At 35.6% G+C, this 24285-nt stretch overlaps 1 protein-coding gene across 7 annotated transcripts in view; it reads left to right on the top strand.

Annotated features, from left to right (window-relative positions):
* Positions 1–24285, top strand: part of LOC149794129 (uncharacterized) — a 53463-nt gene that overhangs the window by 12737 nt on the left and 16441 nt on the right. For 5 of the 7 annotated variants that reach the window (XM_089968176.1, XM_089968183.1, XM_089968179.1 and 2 more), the window contains 11 exons: positions 782–844; positions 1238–1336; positions 2487–2603; positions 3992–4036; positions 4749–4793; positions 13716–13874; positions 14328–14426; positions 15882–15926; positions 19261–19341; positions 19969–20022; positions 24173–24217. In XM_089968176.1, the coding sequence (XP_089824302.1) occupies positions 782–844; positions 1238–1336; positions 2487–2603; positions 3992–4036; positions 4749–4793; positions 13716–13874; positions 14328–14426; positions 15882–15926; positions 19261–19341; positions 19969–20022; positions 24173–24217 (852 nt within the window). The remainder of the gene's footprint in view (positions 1–781; positions 845–1237; positions 1337–2486; positions 2604–3991; positions 4037–4748; positions 4794–13715; positions 13875–14327; positions 14427–15881; positions 15927–19260; positions 19342–19968; positions 20023–24172; positions 24218–24285) is intronic. The other 2 variants (XM_089968181.1, XM_089968182.1) reach the window with 2 other exon arrangements.

Here is a 24285-nt window from a genome sequence, read left to right as displayed (position 1 = left end):
TACAAATTTCATGAGCCTATCAATAATAATAAACTTTTACTTTTTCTACCAATTTAAACATTTAAGGATACACTACCAATAGAAATCAGATCACAATTAATTTTACTATATATTCTCTATATTTGTTTCTCAGTACTGAACTTTCCATTGTGTCCAAATGATCAAACATCATATCGTATTGTAAAGTACCTTACCTGAACTCACGAGGAAGTTTTTGTCATGTGTTATCCGGCAATTCTTTTTAGAGGATGGACTATAAACAAAGCACCGTATTTTGAATCACATATTTTATTACCAGATTATCACCAGGACCTCATTATTCGCTGTGCACCGTCGCCAAAATACATACAGATAACCATTCCATAATGCTCAAATTCTAAAGAATAAACAATTACCTTTAAATCAACACCAAGAATGCCTAATTCTAACTCTTGTATCACCACCAAAAAGAATGGAAAATATGCTCTAAATATAGAATGTGACTACATTCATGGGCACTGAAGTGGAACTAATAAATGTAATTTGATTTCATCTCATACTAGCATCATCATTCGGAACTTCCTCTGCTATTTCTGCGAGGCAAAATATACCACGAATGTATGTCAATGCTATAATTTAGAGAAATATCACACATTTTGTTCGCCGGAAATGTCTCCGCCAAAAATGAATCGCGAATGTTAACAGACTTGTAATTTTTAGTTATAGATAAATGCGAATAAGAGCCGCCGAAGAACCCGTTGAAAGCTAGATTACTATTATCATTATTATTATTATTACACAGCCTCTAGAGCGATTGCGCCGGCACCAGACCTTCCACTGATGAACAGTATTCCGGGACCTCCAGGTAATTTTATTACACTGTTTTGCCACCCTTTGAAACATGCGTGGAATAACTCAAATTAGATTGACACTAATCGAAAATCAAATTTGTACTTATATTTAATAAACGTCAATATTGCTTGAAATATTACCAACTTTGTTCAAATATTATTTTTTAAATAACGATAAATTACCGATTTTTTATTAAGTTGATAAAAACACATTCTATAAATTTTGTTTTGAAAAATTATAAACTTATGAATATGGGTTAAAAAGCTTGTGCTACCTATATTTATTATAAACGTATCATGAGTAACGTAAGGGGAAAATAACCCTTTACTATTTTTCTGTTATAAAATAGCAAGACATTGTTTCTACTCAAGACAAAGATGCATTAAAATGTATTTATATCCCATAGGTCCTCCTGGTCCTCCTGGAGAAATAGGGCCTCAGGGACCTAAAGGGGAATCTGGAGAAAACGGAATCCCAGGATCCATGGGGAAAATGGGACCGCAAGGTAACTATTCATAACATATAGCATTTTTAAGAATCTTGAAAATAATTTTTCATAACTCTATGTAGAAGTTTTGAAACTGAAAGTTCGGGGCAACGTTTCGTGATTCTATGATCTTTTCATGAATATTTGCATCGTCATAAAAGATATTATTGTTAAAACAGTATAATATGCAATAAGTGGAAAAGAAAAAGGATGTTCTTTCAGTTAGATCATATGATTTTAGTACCATTAATTTTATTATAGAAGGCTACTGAACTCAATTGTATTTAAAATAGCATATAAATTAATTTGCATTTCGCATATTTCTTTCTCCAAAAGGAAAGAAAGGAATGAATATATAGATATATGTATCGAATGCTCTTCTTATCATATCGTGCTAAAATACGAGCCCTCTTCACATCATACTGTATTGCTATGAATATTTCATTTGTAATATTTGTAAGGTGTTTTAAATCATGATATGGATAATTATATTTTTGACTTGACTTTGTCTAATTCAAGTTCACTGTGTTCCTGACTAAATACATTGATCTTGTTTTTATTTTTGTAAACAAATAATATAAAGCTATTAATTTCTTTAGAACTTAAATATCAGTTATTAATGATCAATAGATGTAAACATACTTATTAGGGTGTGCGTCGTGGTTTTTGGAATTATCCATGCAAATACCTAACCTAACTTAGGCTTTCTTTTAGAAGTTTCCTTTAAGTAATTAAGCAATATGGTCTTTTTTTAGAAAATGCTAATTGTGACCTAGGTCGAGTAGAGGATCTTACAATCTGATTAACTGGGAAAGGTAGTTATTCCTTTGATAACATATGAAACACAATCATTCCTATTGTTGTGTTCAGTTTAAAAATAATGTTTTACTGCCGTAGCAAAGAGTGAATTAATTTAAAACCGAAGGTAACAATGATATTTAGTTTGAATTTAACAAAGACAAAAAGGTAAATATTAAAAGCAAAAATGTATGTCATTTATTTCATTAATTAGCAATTAGATGCAAATTGTTGCTCTCGGAAACATGTATGCACATGGGTGCAATTGTTTTCTAGGATGCGTTTATATCTGTGTGTTAATGTTCATTACTGTGCTTAGCATCTGATAGAGACAAACATATTACTTTGATGATTTTGTTCACTTCTCTAGGTCCTCCTGGTCCGTCTGGAGGTATAGGCCCACAGGGAACGAAAGGGGAACTTGGACCTATGGGACCACCGGGGAATAATGGAATCCCAGGGGCAGCAGGAAAAAGAGGACCACCGGGTAACGGGTTCAAATAAATGCATAATTCTCGTAAAATACAATTTGTTTCTTCAACGTGCATGAAAGTTTTTCCAGCGCTAATGTTAAAATAAAAATTGGTGGAGGAGGTCCCTGGGTCACAGTTATATTCAGTATGCGTATGTTATCATCTTCTCACACAGTGACCTTGGAGGATGTCACTCTCTCGAGAAGTTCGAAAGGCATTACATGTTTGGCAGTGCAAGAGGTGGCCGAAGTCCACAATAATCTTGCAAGGGAAAAGAGGTTGTGAGCTGCCAAGAGTACAGATGCGGTTAACTGCAAGTAGTTCTGTGGAAGCTGCTTCAAATAGGTCACATAAACATGGAAACACATTTATTCATCCCTAAAAATGGGCATGTCAAAATAGTCGTTGAGGCAACCCTTCGCCTTAGAAAGTGTTAACATAATATTCCGTCAACCTTGATAAACAGATTATTAAATCAATTGTTTACTTTCATTTGGCCACCTTCTACCCCTCAACCAATCATTGCTTATCCTTTACTGAATCATTTTGCTGAAAGCCATTACTGTAACTATCAAAAAATACTTCGGAGTTTAATCTTAAACATGATAAAGTTCCAGCGCAATAAATAAATGCAAAACCATGTTTGTTCTATCCAAACTTGACCCACTGATACCTAGTTTTGTTTATTTATTTCCTATATAGAAACATGTCTAACAATTTATCCTAATGTATTTATCACCATCTACTAATAAAGCAGAGACAAAAATCTATATGGATAGTAATAAAGTGTCATAATTAAGAAATTCTAAAGTTAGAAGTACATTATAAATAATGTTTTGCACTAACCTTCGGTTAATAAACCTTTAATTTAAAAAGTCACGACATAATGTTGTTAAGACGTAATGTTGTCAAGACATAGTGTTGTTAAGACATAATGTTGTCAAGGCAGTGCTTGCAAGACAGTGTTGTCAATACATAGTGTTGTCAATACATAAAGTTGTCAAACATAATGTTGTCAAGACATGTTAATTTTTAATTTCATGTATAGAACTGAAACTGTTACTGTGCAGGAACTTACAAGATAAACTTGTCTGAGTGGCATGAGCCATTATTTTAGACAACTTTGAATACAAACACGAGGCACATATACATGCAACAATGCTTTACTTTTGTAGTTTGAGTGGCAATAGACATAATAATATTGCAATTAAAGTCCGAACACGTCTTTGGCAATTTTGATAACATTCTGATAAGAAGTAAAAAGCAAACCTACATAGGTTAGAAAAAGAATTACCGGCTGACTTGGCTTTCGGAAGCAAGAACGCCACAGCGACAGACAGCGTATTGTGTATACCGCCAGCCTCTCATAGAGGGGGTATAATTAAACGAATTTTTTCCACAGGTCAGCCTGGCAAACAAGGTCTTCGCGGCTGGAGGGGTTGGAGAGGTGAGTTTTACGAGTCAGCAAGTTTTATAGAAATGATGCACAACTGTAAGAACATAATATTTTAAAGCTCTTGATACGGATAAACCTGCTCTTTTTTCATTCTTATCACATTTGACACCACTTTGTTCATCCTTGCAATGTAAAAGGCACAGATATGGTGAAAGATGTTAGTTGTTCTTTTTTAACTGAATCATTTGATTATATTATGATCTATGTTAACTGATTTTAATAATCTTACTTTATGATTTCATTAAAAACATGAAAACCCGATGAGTAAAGCACTCTCGTTGGTTTTAGTTTGCAGGGCACGTTACACCCATGACGATGCCAACATGCAAAGCTACGCGTAGTGTTAGTAGCCTCATGAACTTTAAGGACGTGGTATATTGAAACGACATCACAGATTACGTTTTTTTAACATCATTCCCAATGTACATGTACATATTTCGTTGTGTATATATTATACGATATTAAAGGATATCGTGCCTTCCTAGTTGAATATTGCACATCTTTGATATTAGATTATAATATGAATTAAATATCATTCTAATATTACATTCATGACCGTTAAATATTCTTTACAATGCATTTATTTTATTATATTTATCTATAGCGGATGGAAGTATAGTTCAGATCGATGCACATCTGAAAAATCAATGTTTCTTATTTCAAACTTGTCCGATTCTAAATTAAATATGCTTTTGACTTCAAGGCGAGCCTGGCGATACTGGGCTCATGGGCCGCCCGGGGCCACCAGGTATAATAAAAATAATAATAACAATAATAATAATTGCTTGTCGCTACGCTTTTCAGTATCCGTTTTCTAAGCTTTCCACACTTATCTTCCAAGCCAAACGTCTGGAGTGAAATTCACTCCATCCTTACTCACCTTTAGCAAGGCAGGATTTAATGGGAATATACTATTCGATACGGATCTTTACCTGTGCTGTGGTGTGTTCTGACGTTGTGACCAGAAAGGTGTTTAACGTTTAATTACTGTTCGAGAGTGATGGTGACCACTGTAATTATAAAAAAATAAGGATTTCATGTTTTAGAAATTAGTGCTAAGATATATCAGTGGTGATTTAGGCAGAACTATTTTCCTGGTACAAACGTTATTACAAACCTGTGGCATTTACCCGTAAATGTTTCATAGCTTCTCACTCATAGTGCATTATAAAAACATTTATTTAAAAAAAAAAAGCTGTTTCAGTATATTCCAGACTATACAAGGTTACTATAAAGTCCAAGATAATGAAAGAGAAGACAATATTCGTTTTTGATACATCTGAGACTCTGCCTCGTCACTCTAACCATTGAGCATCAGAAGACGATTTTAGTACTGGAAAGTTTGTTGAACGTCCATGGAAGAATTAAAAATTTAAAACATCATTTTTCGTTTTGGCTACTAAAATACTTTACGCATGCATAAGATAAAGCCTCTGTAATTTATCTTTGAAATAAAAGTGTTTGTATCCTCTGTGGTAAATAATGTTTTACAGTCGAAAAAAGCCATTTAAATAAGAAAACTTAAACAAACAAATAAATATTATATTCCTTATTTAGTTTAAATTAAAACTGTCACCTCGCCTTTTTGGGGGACTGTTTCAAAATGTCAGGAAATCATTTTCTTTCAAATGTGCTTTTTGGAGTTGAAAACCGACCTCTTTCAGGATAAATGTCAAAAAATAAGCTCGACCTTTTTATAAGGACTGTCGTCTCATGTCAGATTTGGCAATCCACAACGCTCCCTTTCCTGTGTGGCTGGCTGCGACAAAGGTTTCCTAGCTTTTTATGAATACGCATAAACCAAACTACACCATCTACAACACAATGACATAATCTCCTTCAACTCAACCAGTGTGTGGGTGGGTGGGTGAGTGATTTGGATTTTTATCGTAGCTTTAACAATTATTCAGTCATATCACTACGATGTCTGCAGTGTGGCACTGGGGCATCATGTAGTATCATGTCCCATCCAGTCACCTTATCCTGACACCAGGCCGACCAGTCCTAACACTAACCTCTGAATGCTGAGCGCCAAGCAAGGCTGCTGCTAGTACCATTTTTATAAGTCTATGATATAACTCGGCTGGGGATTAGAACCCGCGACCTCCCCCATCCAAGGCGGACTCTCTAGCCACTTAGGCCACTGGAGCTGTCTCAAATCAGTGAAAATGCTCTTCTTTATTTAGCGATAATTGATTTTGATTGGTTCATTCAAACAGCGTAAAAGTTCATCTTGGATCACCATTTTGCACTCTCGCTCACAGTGATTGGTTAAGCTGGTTTATAAATATTCTTGAAAAACAAGGAACTTATTGCAGACGACCATTTGTTAAAAGAAGACCATAGCGGATTGTCACCCTTGACTTGCCATGCAGTAGGAATGTGAGACAGATTTATTTAAAATTACAACCTTACGGTACACAACCTCAGTGCAGCCAAGCAGACAGTCAAAAGTTTTCATCTGTTAGGTGTAAGCAATGAGTCAGTACCGGCAAGATGGTTGGATCAGATAGTTTATGTACGAGTTTGATCTGAATGTTAGGTATGAACACTGAAGGCCGAACGACTAAGAGGGTTTGGGAGATAGATTAGGTCAAAGTTGGGTCAGTTTGTTTGGTTTAACCACGAAAGATAGTATGACAAACAGAATTGAGAGATATATATTACGTTTAAACACAATCTGAGTGCAAGCTATAAACAGCTTAGGCAGCACAGACAAGATAGTCAGATCTTAGTGCGCATTCAGATTTTTTCTTCTAGGCCTCATATACGACGTACCCATTAGGAACATCATCATTATCAACAATAATAACAAAAATCATTGGTTTCATTTGACTCTCTCGGATACTGGTTAAAATGAATACCTTAAAAGACGACAGTGGTTATGAAGTGATATTGAGTTCCACTTGAAAAGGTGTTCTTATAAAAGAACCAAAAAGGATGAGAGTAAAATATAGCCTAAAAATTAAATAAATCCACGTGAAAGCATTCGTCTCTCTTCACGTTTATAACTGAGGGTCTGTGCTGAGAAGGAGATATCTCGCCTGCTTCGTCTGTACAGTACATAACATATCCTGGCATAGCCAGTTAAGCAAGAAAAGTAGGTCACGACAACACCAATATGCCTTTTTGTTAACATATGTGATAAATGTGAATACACATACAAAATTGCATGATCATATTTGCAACATTGTCTAGGTACCTGAATTGCACGTGATAGAGTGTCTGGAGTACTTTGTCTAGGGATCTGAACTGCAAGTGGTAGAGTGACTGGAGTACATTGTCTAGGGATCTGAACTACAATTGATAGAGTGTACTGAGTACTTTGTCTAGCATTTCAACTGCACGTGATAGACTGTCTGAAGTATTTTGTCTAGGGATCTAAACTGCACATGATAGAGTGTCTGGAGAACTTTGTCTAGAGATCTGATCTGCAAGTGGTAGAGTGTTTGGAGTACTTTGTATAAGGATCTGAACTGCACGTCTGGAGTACTTTGTCTAGAGATCTCATCTGCAAGTGGTAGAATGTCTGGAGTACTTTGTCTAGGGATCTGAACTGCATGTGGTAGAGTGTCTGGATTACTTATCTAGGGATTTTAACTGCATGTGATAGAGTGACAGGAGTACTTTGTCTAGAGATCTGATTTGCAAGTGGTAGAGTGTCTGGAGTACTTTGTCTAGAGATCTGATCTGCAAGTGGTAGAGTGTCTGGAGTACTTTATCTAGGGATCTGAACTGCACGTCATAGAGTGTCTGGAGTACTTTCTCTAGGGATCTGATCTGCAAGTGGTAGAGTGTCTGGATTACTTTGTCTATGGATCTGATCTGCAAGTGGTAGAGTGTCTGGAGTACTTTGTCTAGGGATCTGATCTGCAAGTGGTAGAGTGTCTGGAGTACTTTGTCTAGGGATCTGAACTGCACGTCATAGAGTGTCTGGAGTACTTTCTCTAGGGATCTGATCTGCAAGTGGTAGAGTGTCTGGAGTACTTTGTCTAGGGATCTGAACTGCACGTCATAGAGTGTCTGGAGAACTTTGTCTATGGATCTGATCTGCAAGTGTTAGAGTGTCTGGAGTACTTTGTCTAGGGATCTGATCTGCAAGTGGTAGAGTGTCTGGAGTACTTTGTCTAGGGATTTGAACTGCGAGCTTTAGAGTGTCTGGAGTATTTGTTTAGAGATCTGAACTGCAAGTGATAGAGTGTCTGGAGTACTTTGTCTAGGGATCTGAACTGCAAGTGGTAGAGTGTCTGGAGTACTTTATCTAGGGATCTGAACTGCACGTCATAGAGTGTCTGGAGTACTTTCTCTAGGGATCTGATCTGCAAGTGGTAGAGTGTCTGGATTACTTTGTCTATGGATCTGATCTGCAAGTGTTAGAGTGTCTGGAGTACTTTGTCTAGGGATCTGAACTGCTAGTGTTAGAGTGTCTGGAGTACTTTGTCTAGGGATCTGAACTGCTAGTGTTAGAGTGTCTGGAGTACTTTGTCTAGGGATCTGAACTGCACGTCATAGAGTGTCTGGAGTACTTGTCTAGGAATCTTAGCTGCAAGTGATAGAGGGTCTCGATTACTTTGTCTAAGCAATTTATCAAACTAAAATATGAGAGAGAGAGAGAGAACGCTCTAGCGTAAACTTTCACTCGGTAACAAATTGAATGATCCAATTACACAATAAATTATTAGCTTTATATATTGCTCTAAGATAGCGGAACAAAGCTTCTTTACTCTTTAGAGACTACGTTCGTGTTTATTATAACGATTTCATTCCATCGACGACTACGTTACTATGTATTATTTCATTTCACAACAATAAATAAACCTTTATTACCAAATTACCGTAAAAGCATCTCGAGCTCTACCAACTATTTGCTTCTCAGACTTCACGTTGATGAGTCAGGTGACCGCATTACTCGTAATCATGGTCCATTTTAGGATAGAAAACACTAATTTGCATCTAAGATCGATTTTCGACCTATTTACATTGAGCAAAATCTTAGTTTCCTGATTTTGCGACTTTCTGAATATTACAGAAGAAACAAGCCCAAATTTAAAGTTTTGAAAATTTATACAGTTGTGTTCCTTGAAGTGTTGCCAAATAGTTTACCTGCTAACATTAATATTGTCCTCTAACGAACATTTGCACGAACATATATTGCGCCGTCGCTTTAAAGCATCTTTTGCATTTGCAAATCTATAACTAACTGAAAACGTATGTCAACGGAGCATCCAAAACTTATCAATCTATTTGAAGTAAATTATTTCAGTCGACTCCTTTCTACACTTCCACCTATCCCTGCGCCCCTCCCACAAATCATACACTAGAAGCGGAACAGGGACACACTAGCATCGTTAAAATATTTTATTGTTGTGTACACCACATTTCGGTGTAAAGCGTGAGAGGCAAATATATTACATTCTTATAAAACATATTTATGACTTGCTCTAAAATGCGAAATAGTCCAATATTGCCATTCAGATAGTATGTTAAACATTCTTTATAAAGGTCAGAAAAACAGGCGAACAAGGGAGTAACTTACTATTTCAGAAATAAAATCATCTCTAAAACACCTGTATATGAACAATCAATCTAATACCCATATATACACAACCAAACTAATAATGAGGACTAAAAAGAGAATTCGTGGAGGAGACAAATTTAATAAGCGCACGCATACAGATTATAAACTTTGTGAAATGTATACAAAATTGAAACACTGTTACGCACCTACTTTTCTTCGCTATACCTTCTTGGAGAGGGCCTTATTTTGAAGCAATTGTGCCAATTCTGTATGCACGAATTGGCTTGATGACACGTTCCTCGCTGAAATGTGCATGGACAATAATGCTTCCCAGTATGATGAATCATGCAGTGAGCGCTTATGGCAAGACAGCAAAGCATGATGGTGCATTATGTATGCCTTACACTATATGGTTTGTGGGGACAATGCTAGCATATTGACAACATTATTATAGTTTCTCTGCATTAATGGCTACAGCGGGCTATCCAGGGGCTACACAAAAATCTCGTGTATTATTTGATGGTGTTTTAGTAAAAAGATATGATCAGCCTATGTTTGTATTTAATGTTTCCTGATAATGATATAACTATCGTGTTTGTCTTTCAGGGGTCATAATTAGGTTAAAAGCTAGCTAAGGTCAGATGTAGCGTTATACGAGACTTCTGTTTAACTTATAATATAAAGAATACGTGTTTGTATGTGTAGCTATTGTAGACGTGAAAATAACACATTCGAGAAAGGTTATAATAGGAACCTTCAGTAGTTTATCAATTCTGGATAGATTATAACTGGATGTGCTTTCCCATGTGGTACAGACGTAGTCTGACTATCGTAGTAAATACATCGAAAAATAAAGTTCAAGTGACTGAAAAGGTTGTTGTTGTTGTTGTTGTTGTAGGGTTTAACGCCATTTTTCAGCACACGATAGGTTATACATGGCGGCCAGTATTAATGGTGGAGGTAGAACCCGGGAAAACCCCGGAAAGAACCACCGACCCACGAGGACTGAAGAGGTAGAAATGTCGACAGTAACAAAAAGAGAGTTATTGTATTCCTTTGACTACTTTTGCGCATATATATATATATATATATATATATATATATATATATATATATAATACATTACAAAATAAACAACACTAACACGCATAATGTGTGACCGGTTTTGCTTTATTGTTTCATCAGACGTATTAATACGGTATATATCCAAAAGGTCCATATTCCAATACACTATACAACATTCATTAATCATTGTTTTGATTATGTCCCCTGTTTACAATTAGTTAATAATATTTTTATATTATTCTAATTTACAGAATAACTTAACAGTGAAACTATGAACACATATCATAAAAATAAGTTTACTAATTCTTTAAAAATGAAAGTGCATTTTTAAATTAATTCTCGATATATTATGATTAATTATTTATGAAATACTTGATTATAAGCATTATGCACACCATAAATTTTATTATATAAATTGAGTTCTGATGAATTATTGAACATTCGTCAATAATATATCAAGATATATTTTGTTATATTTTGACTTTATACATAATTGTGCATTATACATAATTAAAATGGCTATCATTCGTCCCATACTTCGGCGTCGATCTCGTCTTTGCAAAGAAATATTCCAAGTAATGCAAGGTTGGATTCATTTTGTATTCATCATCATCACCACAAAATGTGATACTTACAGCAATGTAAATTATGGTCGATAAAACACATTGAAAAAAACATATCGACAATAATGTGAAGACAAATATGAATGCATGTGTGAATCGCATAAGAAAATCAAAATTTACTTATCAAAATTCCTAAAATGATTTTGCATTTATGTTCATTCACTCAACACTATCATTAAATTATATCTTAATAGATGATTTGTATGGCAGAATCGTGCATTCCAATACACCCAAAATAATACCCTTGCATATTCCTATACACTTAAATTAATACCCAAACATATCACAATACACCCAAAATAATACTCAAACATATCCCAACACACCCAAAATAATACCCAAACATATAACAATACACTCAAAATAACACCCAAACGTATCCAAATACACACAAAATAATACGCAAGCATATCCCAATACAAGCAAAGTAATACCCCAACATATCCCAATACACTAAAAATAACACACAAACATATCCCAATACACGCAAAGTAATACCCCAGCATATACCAATACACTCAAAATAACACACAAACATATCCCAATACACGCAAAGTAATACCCCAACATATACCAATACACTCAAAATAACACATTAACATATCCAAATACACGCAAAGTAATACCCAACACGCTAACAGTCAGAGAACCTTCTTATAATTAAGTTGCTACTTATGAAATCCCAATTTTAAATATGTTATTGAATATATTAGACAATTTCGAAAGTTCATCCTTATTGTTTTTACTCTTACTTGGATTAAGCGTGTGTACATACATACACACACACACACACACACAGATACATACATACATACATACATACATACATACATACATACATACATAGGTATCTTGGACTAAATCAGCATGTTGATAGGAAACATGTACATACCCTGCCACACAGATGCATTATGTTGTATGAACTTGGCCAGTAACTTTCGAAAAGCAAGCATCATAAATAGGCTTTTCTTGTCCATCATTGGAATGGAAGGGAGGCTTTCGCATTTTACTAAACAATGTAGACATTTCTCTGATATATGATGTCACATAATTCTCTGAACATAAAATTCTTATTAAAACACCGTTGTCTTCTAGCAGATACAGGGTTATCATCAAAAGCCCCATGTCTAATTAATACTAAATACTTTTAGAGGTCTTTATCGCTGAACCTTGGAGAGGTGCCATAGCCTAATAACCATCATGTCTTTATTTCTAATGGCGAGTGCCGATTTTATCCAAATGGTGACAGGGTTGTATCTTTCAAAACGGACTTGATTATTGATTCATCAATTTAATATTATCAGAACTCTTTCCAATAATTCAGGGTTACTGCCCTATGTTGGCTGTCTAAATTTTCTCAAAATGTTCTTCAGTTTTGTTTTTTTTTTTTTCTTCTTTTTCATGCATTGCTGTTTGTTTTCCACTCTTCAGGTACATGAACGATCTAAAGCACTTATTATCTTGTACTGCGCCTGAATTACCTATCGTATGTAGTAAATACCCAATACGAGAGTCTTTTAAGGGAGATTACTAGGTTACCAAAAGCGGTTATAGCTTGGAATTGTGCAGTCGATGGATTATTTTTTTACCCTGTGCGTGTTACCGGCAGTACCTACCACAGCCATGCATAAGGCTCGGCATGTAGAATGTATAGTTATGTTTGGTGATTGATCTCAACAATTCCTATTGTGACTGATCTAGATAAAGCCTCTTCTCCACGGGCAAACCATTACATTTTTTGTACCAATGATGCCTTCGCACGTATGGGCAGGTACAGCTATAAATACATTTTACCTTTGGTCATTGTTCCACATATGGAAACCATATTGTTGATATCGTCTTGACATAGCTCTCACGTCAGTATCTGGTTGAATGAATGTAAGAACGACCGAGTATTCAAGTTGAAAAAGGAAACGTGGCACATTTGATCAGGTCAGGCAGTGTAGTAGTAGATGTAAAGGTTGATCGGTTTGGTGCTGGTATAGCTTGATCGCAGTAGCATTATTCTGTAGATTTACGAATGGCTGTGGAAACTCTGTGGTTGTATAAAAGACATTGTTATAGATTAATTCTTTCGAGGCAAAGAAAAGGGAGTAGTACAGGTTATTGTAGCAATAATCATAGTAGTCATAATAGTAGAAATAGACTATTGGTGGCGAGTGATCAGGGTAGTAATATTTGTGTTGGTCACAGCAGCGGCAACGAAAGGACGCATTGGTGTTTAAAAGTACACCATTGTTCCTTCGTTAGCAAAGACAATGGATTTAGTTTTACTCACCTCAAACCATAACCCTTTCTTGATAAATTCATAGGCACCATTGATTCTTGAAATGCAACTGTCTGATAATTCAAATATTATTTGCCATATCCTCCCGCAATTAGCATAACCTTCCCGAGAATATGCAATATTGATATATCGAGTACATCAAAATTATTTATGAATCCGGGACCATCTGTCTTTCAGGACCTCCCGGACCTCTTGGCCCTCCAGGACTACCAGGAAACATTACTAAGGGTCAAAAAGGCGATATGGGACCCCCTGGTTATCCAGGTGAAACTGGACCCTCGGGGCCTATAGGCCCTGCAGGGCCCATGGGAGTATCTGGCCCAATCGGGCCTCCAGGTGAATTTTAGATTTTTTTTTTTTGTTTATTGATTTTATTTAATTCTTGTACCACGCAGTGACACCTTCATTTCTGTACTGCTAAACTTTCATATTTGTATACAGTGTACTCTGGCAACATTTTGATAATGTAATTCTACAAGCCATACAGTTACCTGGTGTTTTTTGTTTCAGAAATAATGGTTCAACCGTAGATACCTTGCTCAACCTGTTGTCTTTGACTAAAAATGACAGCCTCTAAAACTCAGTTCAACAAGTCATCATTATTACTCATGATATGTTGTTGTTTGTGACATTGAAATGTTTTAGCGATTCAAAACACACACACACACACACACACACACACACATGCACACATACATACATACATATATATATATATATATATATATATATATATATATATATATATATATATATATATATATATATATATACATATATATTCTTTAGGAAACTCTGGACCAATGGGACCCCCAGGATCTCCCGGGGAAGCCGGAGTGCCTGGCAGCCCAGGTAGCATTGGACCTGAAGGCCTTATGGGCGCTCCAGGTATGTTTTTATTATATTATATGATCACTCTTGTTCAGTATATCTTTGGTGGCAAAAAATCTTTTTTTAGTTTCTCACTGTCTGAGGTCATTTAATCTATCTTTCTATCTATCTATCTATCTATCTATCTATCTATCTATCTATCTATCTATCTATCTGTTTGTCTGTCTGTCTGTGTATATATATATATATATATATATATATATATATATATATATATATATATATATATATATATATATATAGTATAGTATAGTATGAATAATATTAATACGAATAGAGAGTTTGTTTTAGTAACAGACTATATAAAAAGGCTGAAGAAAGTGTCAGTCATATAGCCCCTGTTATTGAACACTCATGTCTGTAAGTGTCTAGTATGTTCAATGCCCCTTAGTGTGCATATAATAACTTACCAATGACAACGCAATTTTCTTCCAAATATTTATATTGTTCTTCCAATTTTCTCTCACAAACTGGTATCAACAAATTTAAGTTCTCACAAACTAGTATAAAAAATGTATGTCCTCACAAAGAACATATTTTCAGTACGAAGCTTTCAAAAGAAATAAAAATACGAGTCTCAACCATTAGCTCAGTATATCATTTCCTATAATTTGTATGTTACAGAGATGAAACTATTATAAGGTCATACGACAGAAGCTCGGTTTAGTTCATTCACTTGAGTCCACAACGTCACCTTATTTTTAGCACTAAAATATGTATTATGTACTGCTCCGTATGCGGGAGGTCGCGGGTTCGAACCAGGCCAAGTCATACCAAACACTTATACAATAGTATTTGCAACTGCCTCGTTTGGCGCTCAGCATTAAGATGTTAGTGTTAAGTCTGGTCTGCCTGGTGTCAGGATAATTTGACTGGGTGGGACATGATGCCACATGTCTGCGTCATGATGCCCCAGTGCTAGACATCACCATAAGCTGCTATACTACAACATCGTAGCGATATGATTCACATTGTTAAAGCTATGTTAAAAATCCAAAACACACACACACACACATTTGCTACGGGACAATGATTTCTTACTTCAATAATCCCCATGTTTACTTACCGTAACGCATAGACGAGATCTGTTAGGTGGCCTGATTCATTTACCATTTTGCCAGTAACACAACCGTTTTCTTTTATGAAATTTTTAGACCCATCGGATCAATATTCAGCTATTACATAATATCTCTCACAAAGTGGTATCAACAAATTTAAGTTCTGTACGTTGTAGAACTGGTAATGTCTGCTGCTGGTGCTCATTGTAACACTACATAGTTGTATAATTGTAAATTATAAGCAATAAATGTTTCAAAAAACAACAACAAAAATCCGAGTTTTCAAGTACTGATCAGCCGATTCTGGTCCTTGAACATGTATTGCAAATATATGTAGTTTTGGGATAGTCAAATAAAAATATTCATTTTATATATGTTTTTATTTTTCATACAGGTCCAAGGGGAAGCCAGGGCGAAATGGGACCTCCTGGTCCTAAAGGTAGGGGGGAAAGTATAAATAATTATACGTCTTGTTTATCGAACATCAAATCTTAATGTTTAATGGTCATGTATCTAATAGCTTTGGTATCGGAAGGGGATGTAGACATGGGAATCCATTCTCTCCGTGTATTTTTATCACTTGTCTAAATATTTTGGCCCATATGCAACAACTAAATTAAGGGAGTATGTGTATGAGTATGGGCACGTCTAGACCGCTTTATAAACACCTAAATTAAGGGAGTGTATGTATGAGTATGGGCACGTCTAGACCGCTTTATAAACACCTAAATTAAGGGAGTGTGTGTATGAATATGGGCACGTCTAGACCGCTTTATAAACAACTAAATTAAGGGAGTATGTGTATGAGTATGGGCACGTCTAGACCGTTTTAAAAACAACTAAATTAAGGGAGTGTGTGTATGAGTATAGGCACGTCTAGACCGCTTTATAAACAACTAAATTAAGGGAGTGTGAGTATGAGTATGGGCACGTCTAGACCGCTTTAAAAACAACTAAATTAAGGGAGTATGTGTATAAGTATGGACACGTCTAGACCGCTTTATAAACACCTAAATTAAGGGAGTGTGTGTATGAGTATGGGCACGTCTAGACAGCTTTATAAACAAATTTTCTGTTGCCATTAATTTCACAGATTTTCAAAAGCATATTTGCAGAGAGAAAGTCATACAAAAGTAAATTCAGTATCAGTTATGACACAGTAAATAATGTTCCGCATGCCAATATATGAAATAAAACTGACTGTAGACGTACATATGAAAGATTGATTCGGATGCCAGTCTCTAGAAGGAATCTACTTGCAGCAGTTTTTCTGACTACAATACAACATTACAGATGTTTAAATATTTTATGCCTGCAGTTTTTCTGACTACAGTATAACATTACAGCTGTTGAAATATTTTATGCCTGCAGCTTTAACTATTACACAAAATCTTGGTTTAAAGGTCTCGTAGACTACCTTAGGTTGGGATGGTGTGCTCCCACTATTATGTTTAATTATTATAGAAGACCCACCCTGGCTCGTTTTTGTTAGAAATTGAAGTAGCGATAGAGGTGCAAAGCTCCGAGCCCCCCAGTCAGCGATGCCGATAGTTAAATTACTGAATACACAAAAGATGGAATTTAAATAAACAACAAATTTAATGCCATTCAATAACAGATATTCCTTCCTCAAATGAAATTCAATATTAAAAACCTATCACTCGTCTTTCACAATACCAAGTGACGTCCTATTTCATCATCTGTCTTAGTGTGATAGATTTTCCTCCTGTCCTCTGTTTCTACTCATCTGTAGTATTTCTTGACTGCTACCCAGTACCCCTTCAGTCCAACAACCACGTCATTCACCCTTCCACTTCCGTTCTCTCCTTTTCTTGTCTCCCAGAGACTCGGGACCAACTGTACCAGGGTATTTCCCTTCTCTGTCTCCTACAGCTCCTCCGGTCCCTAAAAGCTTCCTGTCCGAACACACACAAGGACATAAGTATATTCCTCTAGCTATCTAGTCTCATACTAAACAACAATCTATCATCAGATAAGCCATTACCTTCTTTGGTCACGCAATCGTGCACATCGAAATACCCATACTTTCTGGTATGGTATGCACGGTGTCAACTGCTTCTCATGATATATCAATAGATTTCATCACATCGGTATATATAGATTCTAAATCTTATTATACAGAACAGTATCACATAATCAGACTCATTTCTGTACATTACACTTCTACAAAGCGTACACAGATATCCACATATCCATGCGCTGATATATCCTTACACATTATACTCCTACAAAGTATACACAAATAGTCAAATACCCCTATTAACTCATGTTGCACACCGCAACCATTATACGAAGTTATAATTCAATTCAACATTTGCAAATCTAGAATATCACATGAATAAATGCACGAGGTTACTACGAATTAACCAAACAGCGAATAACAATATTAATTCTTTACATAAACATTGCTCATATCTCAAAATATGCATGTAGATCAAACACCACAAATGAATCAAACCTTACAGATGGTAACTCTACGTACTAACGATTCCAGTAATGAAGTATACATACTGCACATAATTAAAGTACAATTACCTTGCCGTAATAGATTGCGACAATCGAGCAAATGAGTCACTGACCTGTCCGAAGCTCCTTTGTAATTCCCAGAATAACAATATTTACCGCCAATTTCGAATGACGTCAGAGTAGCTACTCATGCCACTTACCTGTGAATCGCACGCAGCCAAATAAGGCGCCAATAACAAGTTTCCTTTAGCCATGTTATATACAGCTGGCTTCCCACCCGTCCTTTTGATGTCGGCTTACACTATCGTAACATACGCTGGCCGGCCAGCTGTGTTCACATCGCTTTGACACTCTTAGTTCGCAAGGCTGACACTCGCAAAATTTATGAAGCGAATAATTAGTATCAGGGTCTAGCATATACATGTTGAAATCTGAATATTGTTCCTTACTTATAACATGACACTTGGTTACAAATCGTTTTTCTAAAAATATTAAGATAATTTCAAAGAACTCGATTTTTTATGTTATTAACAGAGGCATTTGTTGACTATCTCGTGACTAAGACTTTTAAAATAATATTTGACAATCTGAATAGTTGTACAGACAGTTAACAGAGTCATCGAGCACCGTACCTCCACTCTATTCAAGCCTTAGAATGTTTCAATGTCTCTTGCTTAAATTTTTACATTGGCCATCAAGCCTTCTTTCAATATGCAAGTTTGACAATATTTCCAAGATGCTATGAGTGAGTGTATTGTAGCTAAACAAGCTCTTAGTGACGGAAAGAAACAATTTACATTTATAAAACAAACACTAAACACAAAAACCAAAGAGACATTCTTGGCTCCTACAAGTGTTAATAACGTGAAATCTACAAACAAGTGATAAAAAGAAAGATGGTCTGAAAACGGGCAAACAATGTTTATTTTGTACTGCCGTGAGTCCAACAAAGTTGTATAACAAAAATCAAAGAAGAGATGATCGTCCCTATTGCACAGAGAACAAATGTATAAAATGTATATGGATAGGTACACACACGAATGATATTAACAACCAGTCACCATCTTGAGTTTGGTGGCGAGTTATGTGAACTTGTAACCCATATTTGCTTGTAATGATATATGCTGTGTTGAAATGCAAGTACTGTCCGTTTATATTTCAACTATGTCATTTTCATTATTTTTTTTTTGCGTTCTCTACCCACCCCACCCAAACCCTCACCCACCTCTCTCTCTCTCTCTCTCTCCACAAATAGTAATAACAGTAATTGCTTGTTCTTACTACAGGAAGTAAAGGTTCACAAGGAGACCCCGGACCGACTGGACCGGCCGGAACCCCAGGGGCTAAAGGTGATCCCGGACCAAAAGGTGAAGTAATGCAATCACTACACGCAAACAACCCTGTAGCAGGCAGTCACCCATTGAAAATGAAAGTGACCTTTAAAAAAGTCGTTGTTTTAGACAGCTTATTGCTTTATTTAGATTGCCTCTATGGTCGTTTTCAGAACACATTCTGTATTTAGAAACTAAGTATTCCTTAACGCTTGTTTAAAGCTGATTCAACGCGGATTAAAGTCTGTATGTCATAACACCGCCTATTCTCCATGGGCATTTCGGCTTATTGCTGTCACATGTACTCCAATAACTAAATGGAGTGGAAGAATTATAGAGCTCAAAAATATTGAATGAATGCACGATCCGCCGTAGTATAGTGGTTAACATTTGGGATTTGCTGTGGATTTGACTGTGGATTAAATTCTCGTAATATCGACCAGACTTGTCCACCACACTATGCCTCTCAATAACTTTATCTCTGTGTTTTACTTCACTTTTTTAAAACGAGTCTATGCATTTATACTCTTAATAGTATTATATGTGCCACTGTACCATTAAACACGAAAAATCAATCATTATATTAATCAGTTATTATTGTTAATGTTGGTTGTAGTAGTAGTAACAACAGTAGTATTTGTATTATCGTATTATCTATCGCAGGCCCTATGGGACACCCAGGACCGGAAGGACCTCCTGGGCAACAAGGGAAGAAAGGTCCACAAACTTGCAATCTCTCTCTCTCTCTCTCTCTCTCTCTCTCTCTCGTAATTACGGTTAAAGATGCTTGGGGATGGTATCAATGGAAGCTCGCATAGATAAGCAAAACCTCGTATTCCTTGGTCGCTTGTGTAGAACATCAGCAAACTTAACTGCTGAAAAGGTTTTCCTCTGGGCTGTTGGAAATTTGATTTTTGACCCCCAACATAGCTACAACTCTTTTATATATGATATAAATACTGTACTTAAAAAGTATGATTTAGAAGACTATCTCAACGACTTTATTTTCACTGGAAAATTTCCAAACAAAATAACATGGAAAAACTTAATTGGGACAAGAATACAGATATTTGAGGAGAGAAAACATGAAATGAGTATCAGAAACCCATCAGAGGGATTCGGTAGATTTTTAAAAATTAATCCAGGACTAAAAATGCCTCATCTATGGAAAATAGCTTACACTGACTCAAGCAGAAAAATCGAATATGGGACATTAATTCGTATTGGAGGAATGCAAGCAAGACCAGGACTGTGTCCCCTATGTGGCAAAATGAGTCATGACCGTATTTTGCACATTTCGATGAATTGTGCCTTAACCTCAGACGACAGAAACCACTTGATGGAAAGTCTATTTTCGTATATGCCTCCAGTGATTTACCGTGATTTCTGTGATCAGACCGATGATGTTATACTGATTATACTACTTGGTGGTTTAAATGATATATCAGAACGTTTAGAATTTGAGACATGGATAAATATGATCAGACTATCAACCAAGTATTTCATTAAGATAAAGGATATTATATATTCAATTCAATAGAGAACTCACTCAGAATATAAGGAAAGAAATACTTGTACTGGATCGCAAAGCGATTAGGAAACTATCTATTTTTGTTGTGAGGATACATTTTCAAATGTTCTATCGTATATATATCTCTATCTAGTTTAGTAATGATTTTAATTTATTTATTCGTTTGCTATTGGAAATAATTCAATAAGGAACGAATCCACTATTTTTGTGATTCTATGTATTTAAATGCATTTTTTTTTTGTCTTAAAATCTTCAGAAAATGGAGGAATAAAAGAATATCATCATCTCTCTCTCTCTCTCTCTCTCTCTCTCTCTCTCTCTCTCTCTCTCTCTCTCTCGTGATTACGGTTAAAGATGTTTTATGGGGAGTTTTTTAAACACTGAACAGCCCCTTAAATGCAAATCTTCCTGTAATATAACCAGAAACCGTCAATGGCCAAGCTGCACAACTTTGATATCTCTGAATTGTGTAGTACTTCTTATGGTACATCCTAAATAAGTTACATAGCTCTAAAATAATATTAATACTTGACTGGAATATGAAGCATACATAACGAGGAGTTACTACTGACAGAAGAATGTACAGATTTCACGTAGCATCTACATACCAATTTACGTGGCTGCATGAGTTAGTGTTTGGGAAACTGAACTGAGCACAAGGCGAATGCAAGTTAATGGAATGTGAAATATATGTGTACATGCCAGGATATACTTACCATATTTCATGGTCCTACATGCAAAGATGTTGGAGTAACTATGTTAAACTCAAGTTTAACTCAGACAAAAGTGCTAGCAAATATAGTTGACAGTGACATAGCTTTGATCTTGATGCAGTTTTATCCCAAGTTACATGATTAAGAGAAACTGAGTTAAACGTAAGGATGATTTGGATTTTTAACGTAGCTTTAATAATTTTTCAGTCATAATGCTACGATGTCTGCAGTGTGGCAGTTTATAGTAATGTCTAGCACTGGGACATCATGCCGCAGACATGTTGCATGATGTCACACCCAGTCACATTATCCTGAGACTAGGGTGACCAGTCCTAACACTAAACTTTTAATGCTGAACGCCATGCGAGGCAGCTGTGAGTACCATTTTTATATCTCTTTGGTATGACTCAGCCAGGGATCGAACCCACGACCTCCCGCATCCGAAGCGGACGCTCTAACCACTTTACCACCCGAGCAGTACCCTAACTTTGAGAAACTTTGCTTAATGGCTTAAGGTAAAAGTAAATATAGATCACTAAGCTATAAAATATTATCCAAATGACAGTTAGCAATTACATTTCAAGCACCCTCATTAAAATTTTAAAAAAATAAGTCATGTGACTCTACAAGCAATGGTATACGAAAATAGTTTCCGCAACGGAAACTGACAAGTCTTGTGGCTGGACTAATTGGACACAGAAATCAATTCCAGTGTCGCAATCTGGATAAAACTTGCGTTGGTTATGAATGTTTCTAGAATCGGAACAATACTAAGTAAGAAACAAAGACTATTCTAAACAAGTTCGATTTTTAAAAACTAGATTTGTACAGAGATAAGTACAGTCTTCATTAATTCGTCATGGGTCATTAATCCGTTTCAATGAAAGCTGAATATTTAATATTGGCTGACTGGTTGCTTTAATACTTGACCTCATTTGACTTAGAAAGTCAATTCATCTCATATAAGCTCTACAGTAACCAGTTCAAGTTATGTTTAGGAAATTTTATTTTTAAATCAGTGTCAAACGTAGACCAAAATGTTAATTTACAGTAGATAAATATTATTATGGATGGAGAAGGCAGCACAATGATTTCTTATTTTCCTTTTGTTGTACGATCATTATTAAATAATTGCAGTTGCATCAGTTGATAAATGTAGGGCAGATTTCCAGTTGTCAAACCAAAACCAGTTGAACAGATCCAACTGCGTTTATTTCTGGGTAAACTGTACGGAGAACTACGCTATACTTCTGTAAATAGAGACACGTGCAAAGTAACTAATATAAACACTGAATCAGAAGGGATCCACACTACATGCGTTTTTAACGAAACAAAAACAGTGAGCTTATATTTTATTTTTAAAAAATTAATAAATTGATCTAAAATAATCATATAATAAATCTTTATAACTTTTCTGAAGATTAATAATTATTTCTTTGATTAAATTCGAAACAAGGGCTGGGAAGCTCAAAATCTACAAAGAAGAATAATGGGGCTATATAAATAACATTGGGTCTGTGTTATACAGCACTTTAATTGTGGCTCGTTACAAATGAATTTATAACTATAGATAAACGAAAATATGGATTGGGAGGAGGAAGGTTCAAACGCTAACATTATAACAATTGTGTTCATAGTCCTACAATGTAAGACGCCGACCTTGATAGCTACGATGTGGGGTCATTGAGTAAAAATAAAAATCACACTACTCCCCCATCGTAAATGTCATTGTCGATGTCTTGCACTGTTTGAAAATTGGACCACAATCACTTTAATCATTTATCGATACCCTTACTTTTCATTTCTAAGAAACCCCTGTAGGTAACCTAAACTGTTAATGAACACGAAAATAGATTTAAAGAAGTGAATAATTTTCATTTCTAAGAAACCCCTCTAGGTAACCTAAACTGTTAATGGACACGAAAATAGATTTAAAGAAGCGAAAATTGGTTACTCACGTGTTTGGACAATAACAATTCGGCCAAGTCACAATTAACTCATGATAGCATCAAATCCAAGAGTCCTTCGTATGTCAAACAAAACAACACATTCTTTGCTTTTAATTTTGAACTTCTACTCAGATCACACATGCCTTATTTAGATAAAAAATAATTAAGGCCATAATGTTCAAAACCTTAGATCACCCACCATTGGTAGAAGTATTTGTTTGATGTTGAAGTAGCTATTACGTTGCAGTTGGAGAATCTAATGTTCTATAAATAGTACGTAGTAGACTCACTTAACAAGAATTTATACGATTAAATATGGCCCGAAAACTGATAAGAAATATCTTTTATAAAGACCAAATAAAACAATAAAAATTAAATAAATTATAAAGAACTGCAATTATAAGAGTTTATACGTTGTTGTTTTTTTTTTCTGAGTTTAACGTGGTGCAAACTGTCAGTTGGCAAATCAGACAGCTTGCAAAACGCCTTTCGGGCGTTATTTGCTGCGAGATTCAGCAAATGACAGTTTATACCACGATAAACTCAGAAAAAGCAACATTAAACTCTTAATCGTTTCCCTTTCTTTTCTTAATTGTTCTTTGTTGTTCTTTTTTGTGTTATTCAAAACGAAAGAAACCCACTAGCACGTTTAACACTAATCCTTTTCTTTGTAGGGGACACGGGCCCGGCAGGACTCATTGGACCTCGAGGATTTGCAGGTAAATCCAAAAATATCCATCCAACAATTTAACTGCAGTGCAAATATATGCATTTTACTCAGCAACAA

The sequence above is a fragment of the Sinohyriopsis cumingii genome, chromosome 8 (genome assembly GCF_028554795.1).
Source record: "Sinohyriopsis cumingii isolate HCF-2022 chromosome 8, ASM2855479v2, whole genome shotgun sequence".
Taxonomy (NCBI): Eukaryota; Metazoa; Mollusca; class Bivalvia; order Unionida; family Unionidae; genus Sinohyriopsis; species Sinohyriopsis cumingii.
This window is presented reverse-complemented; position numbering and strand designations above follow the sequence as displayed.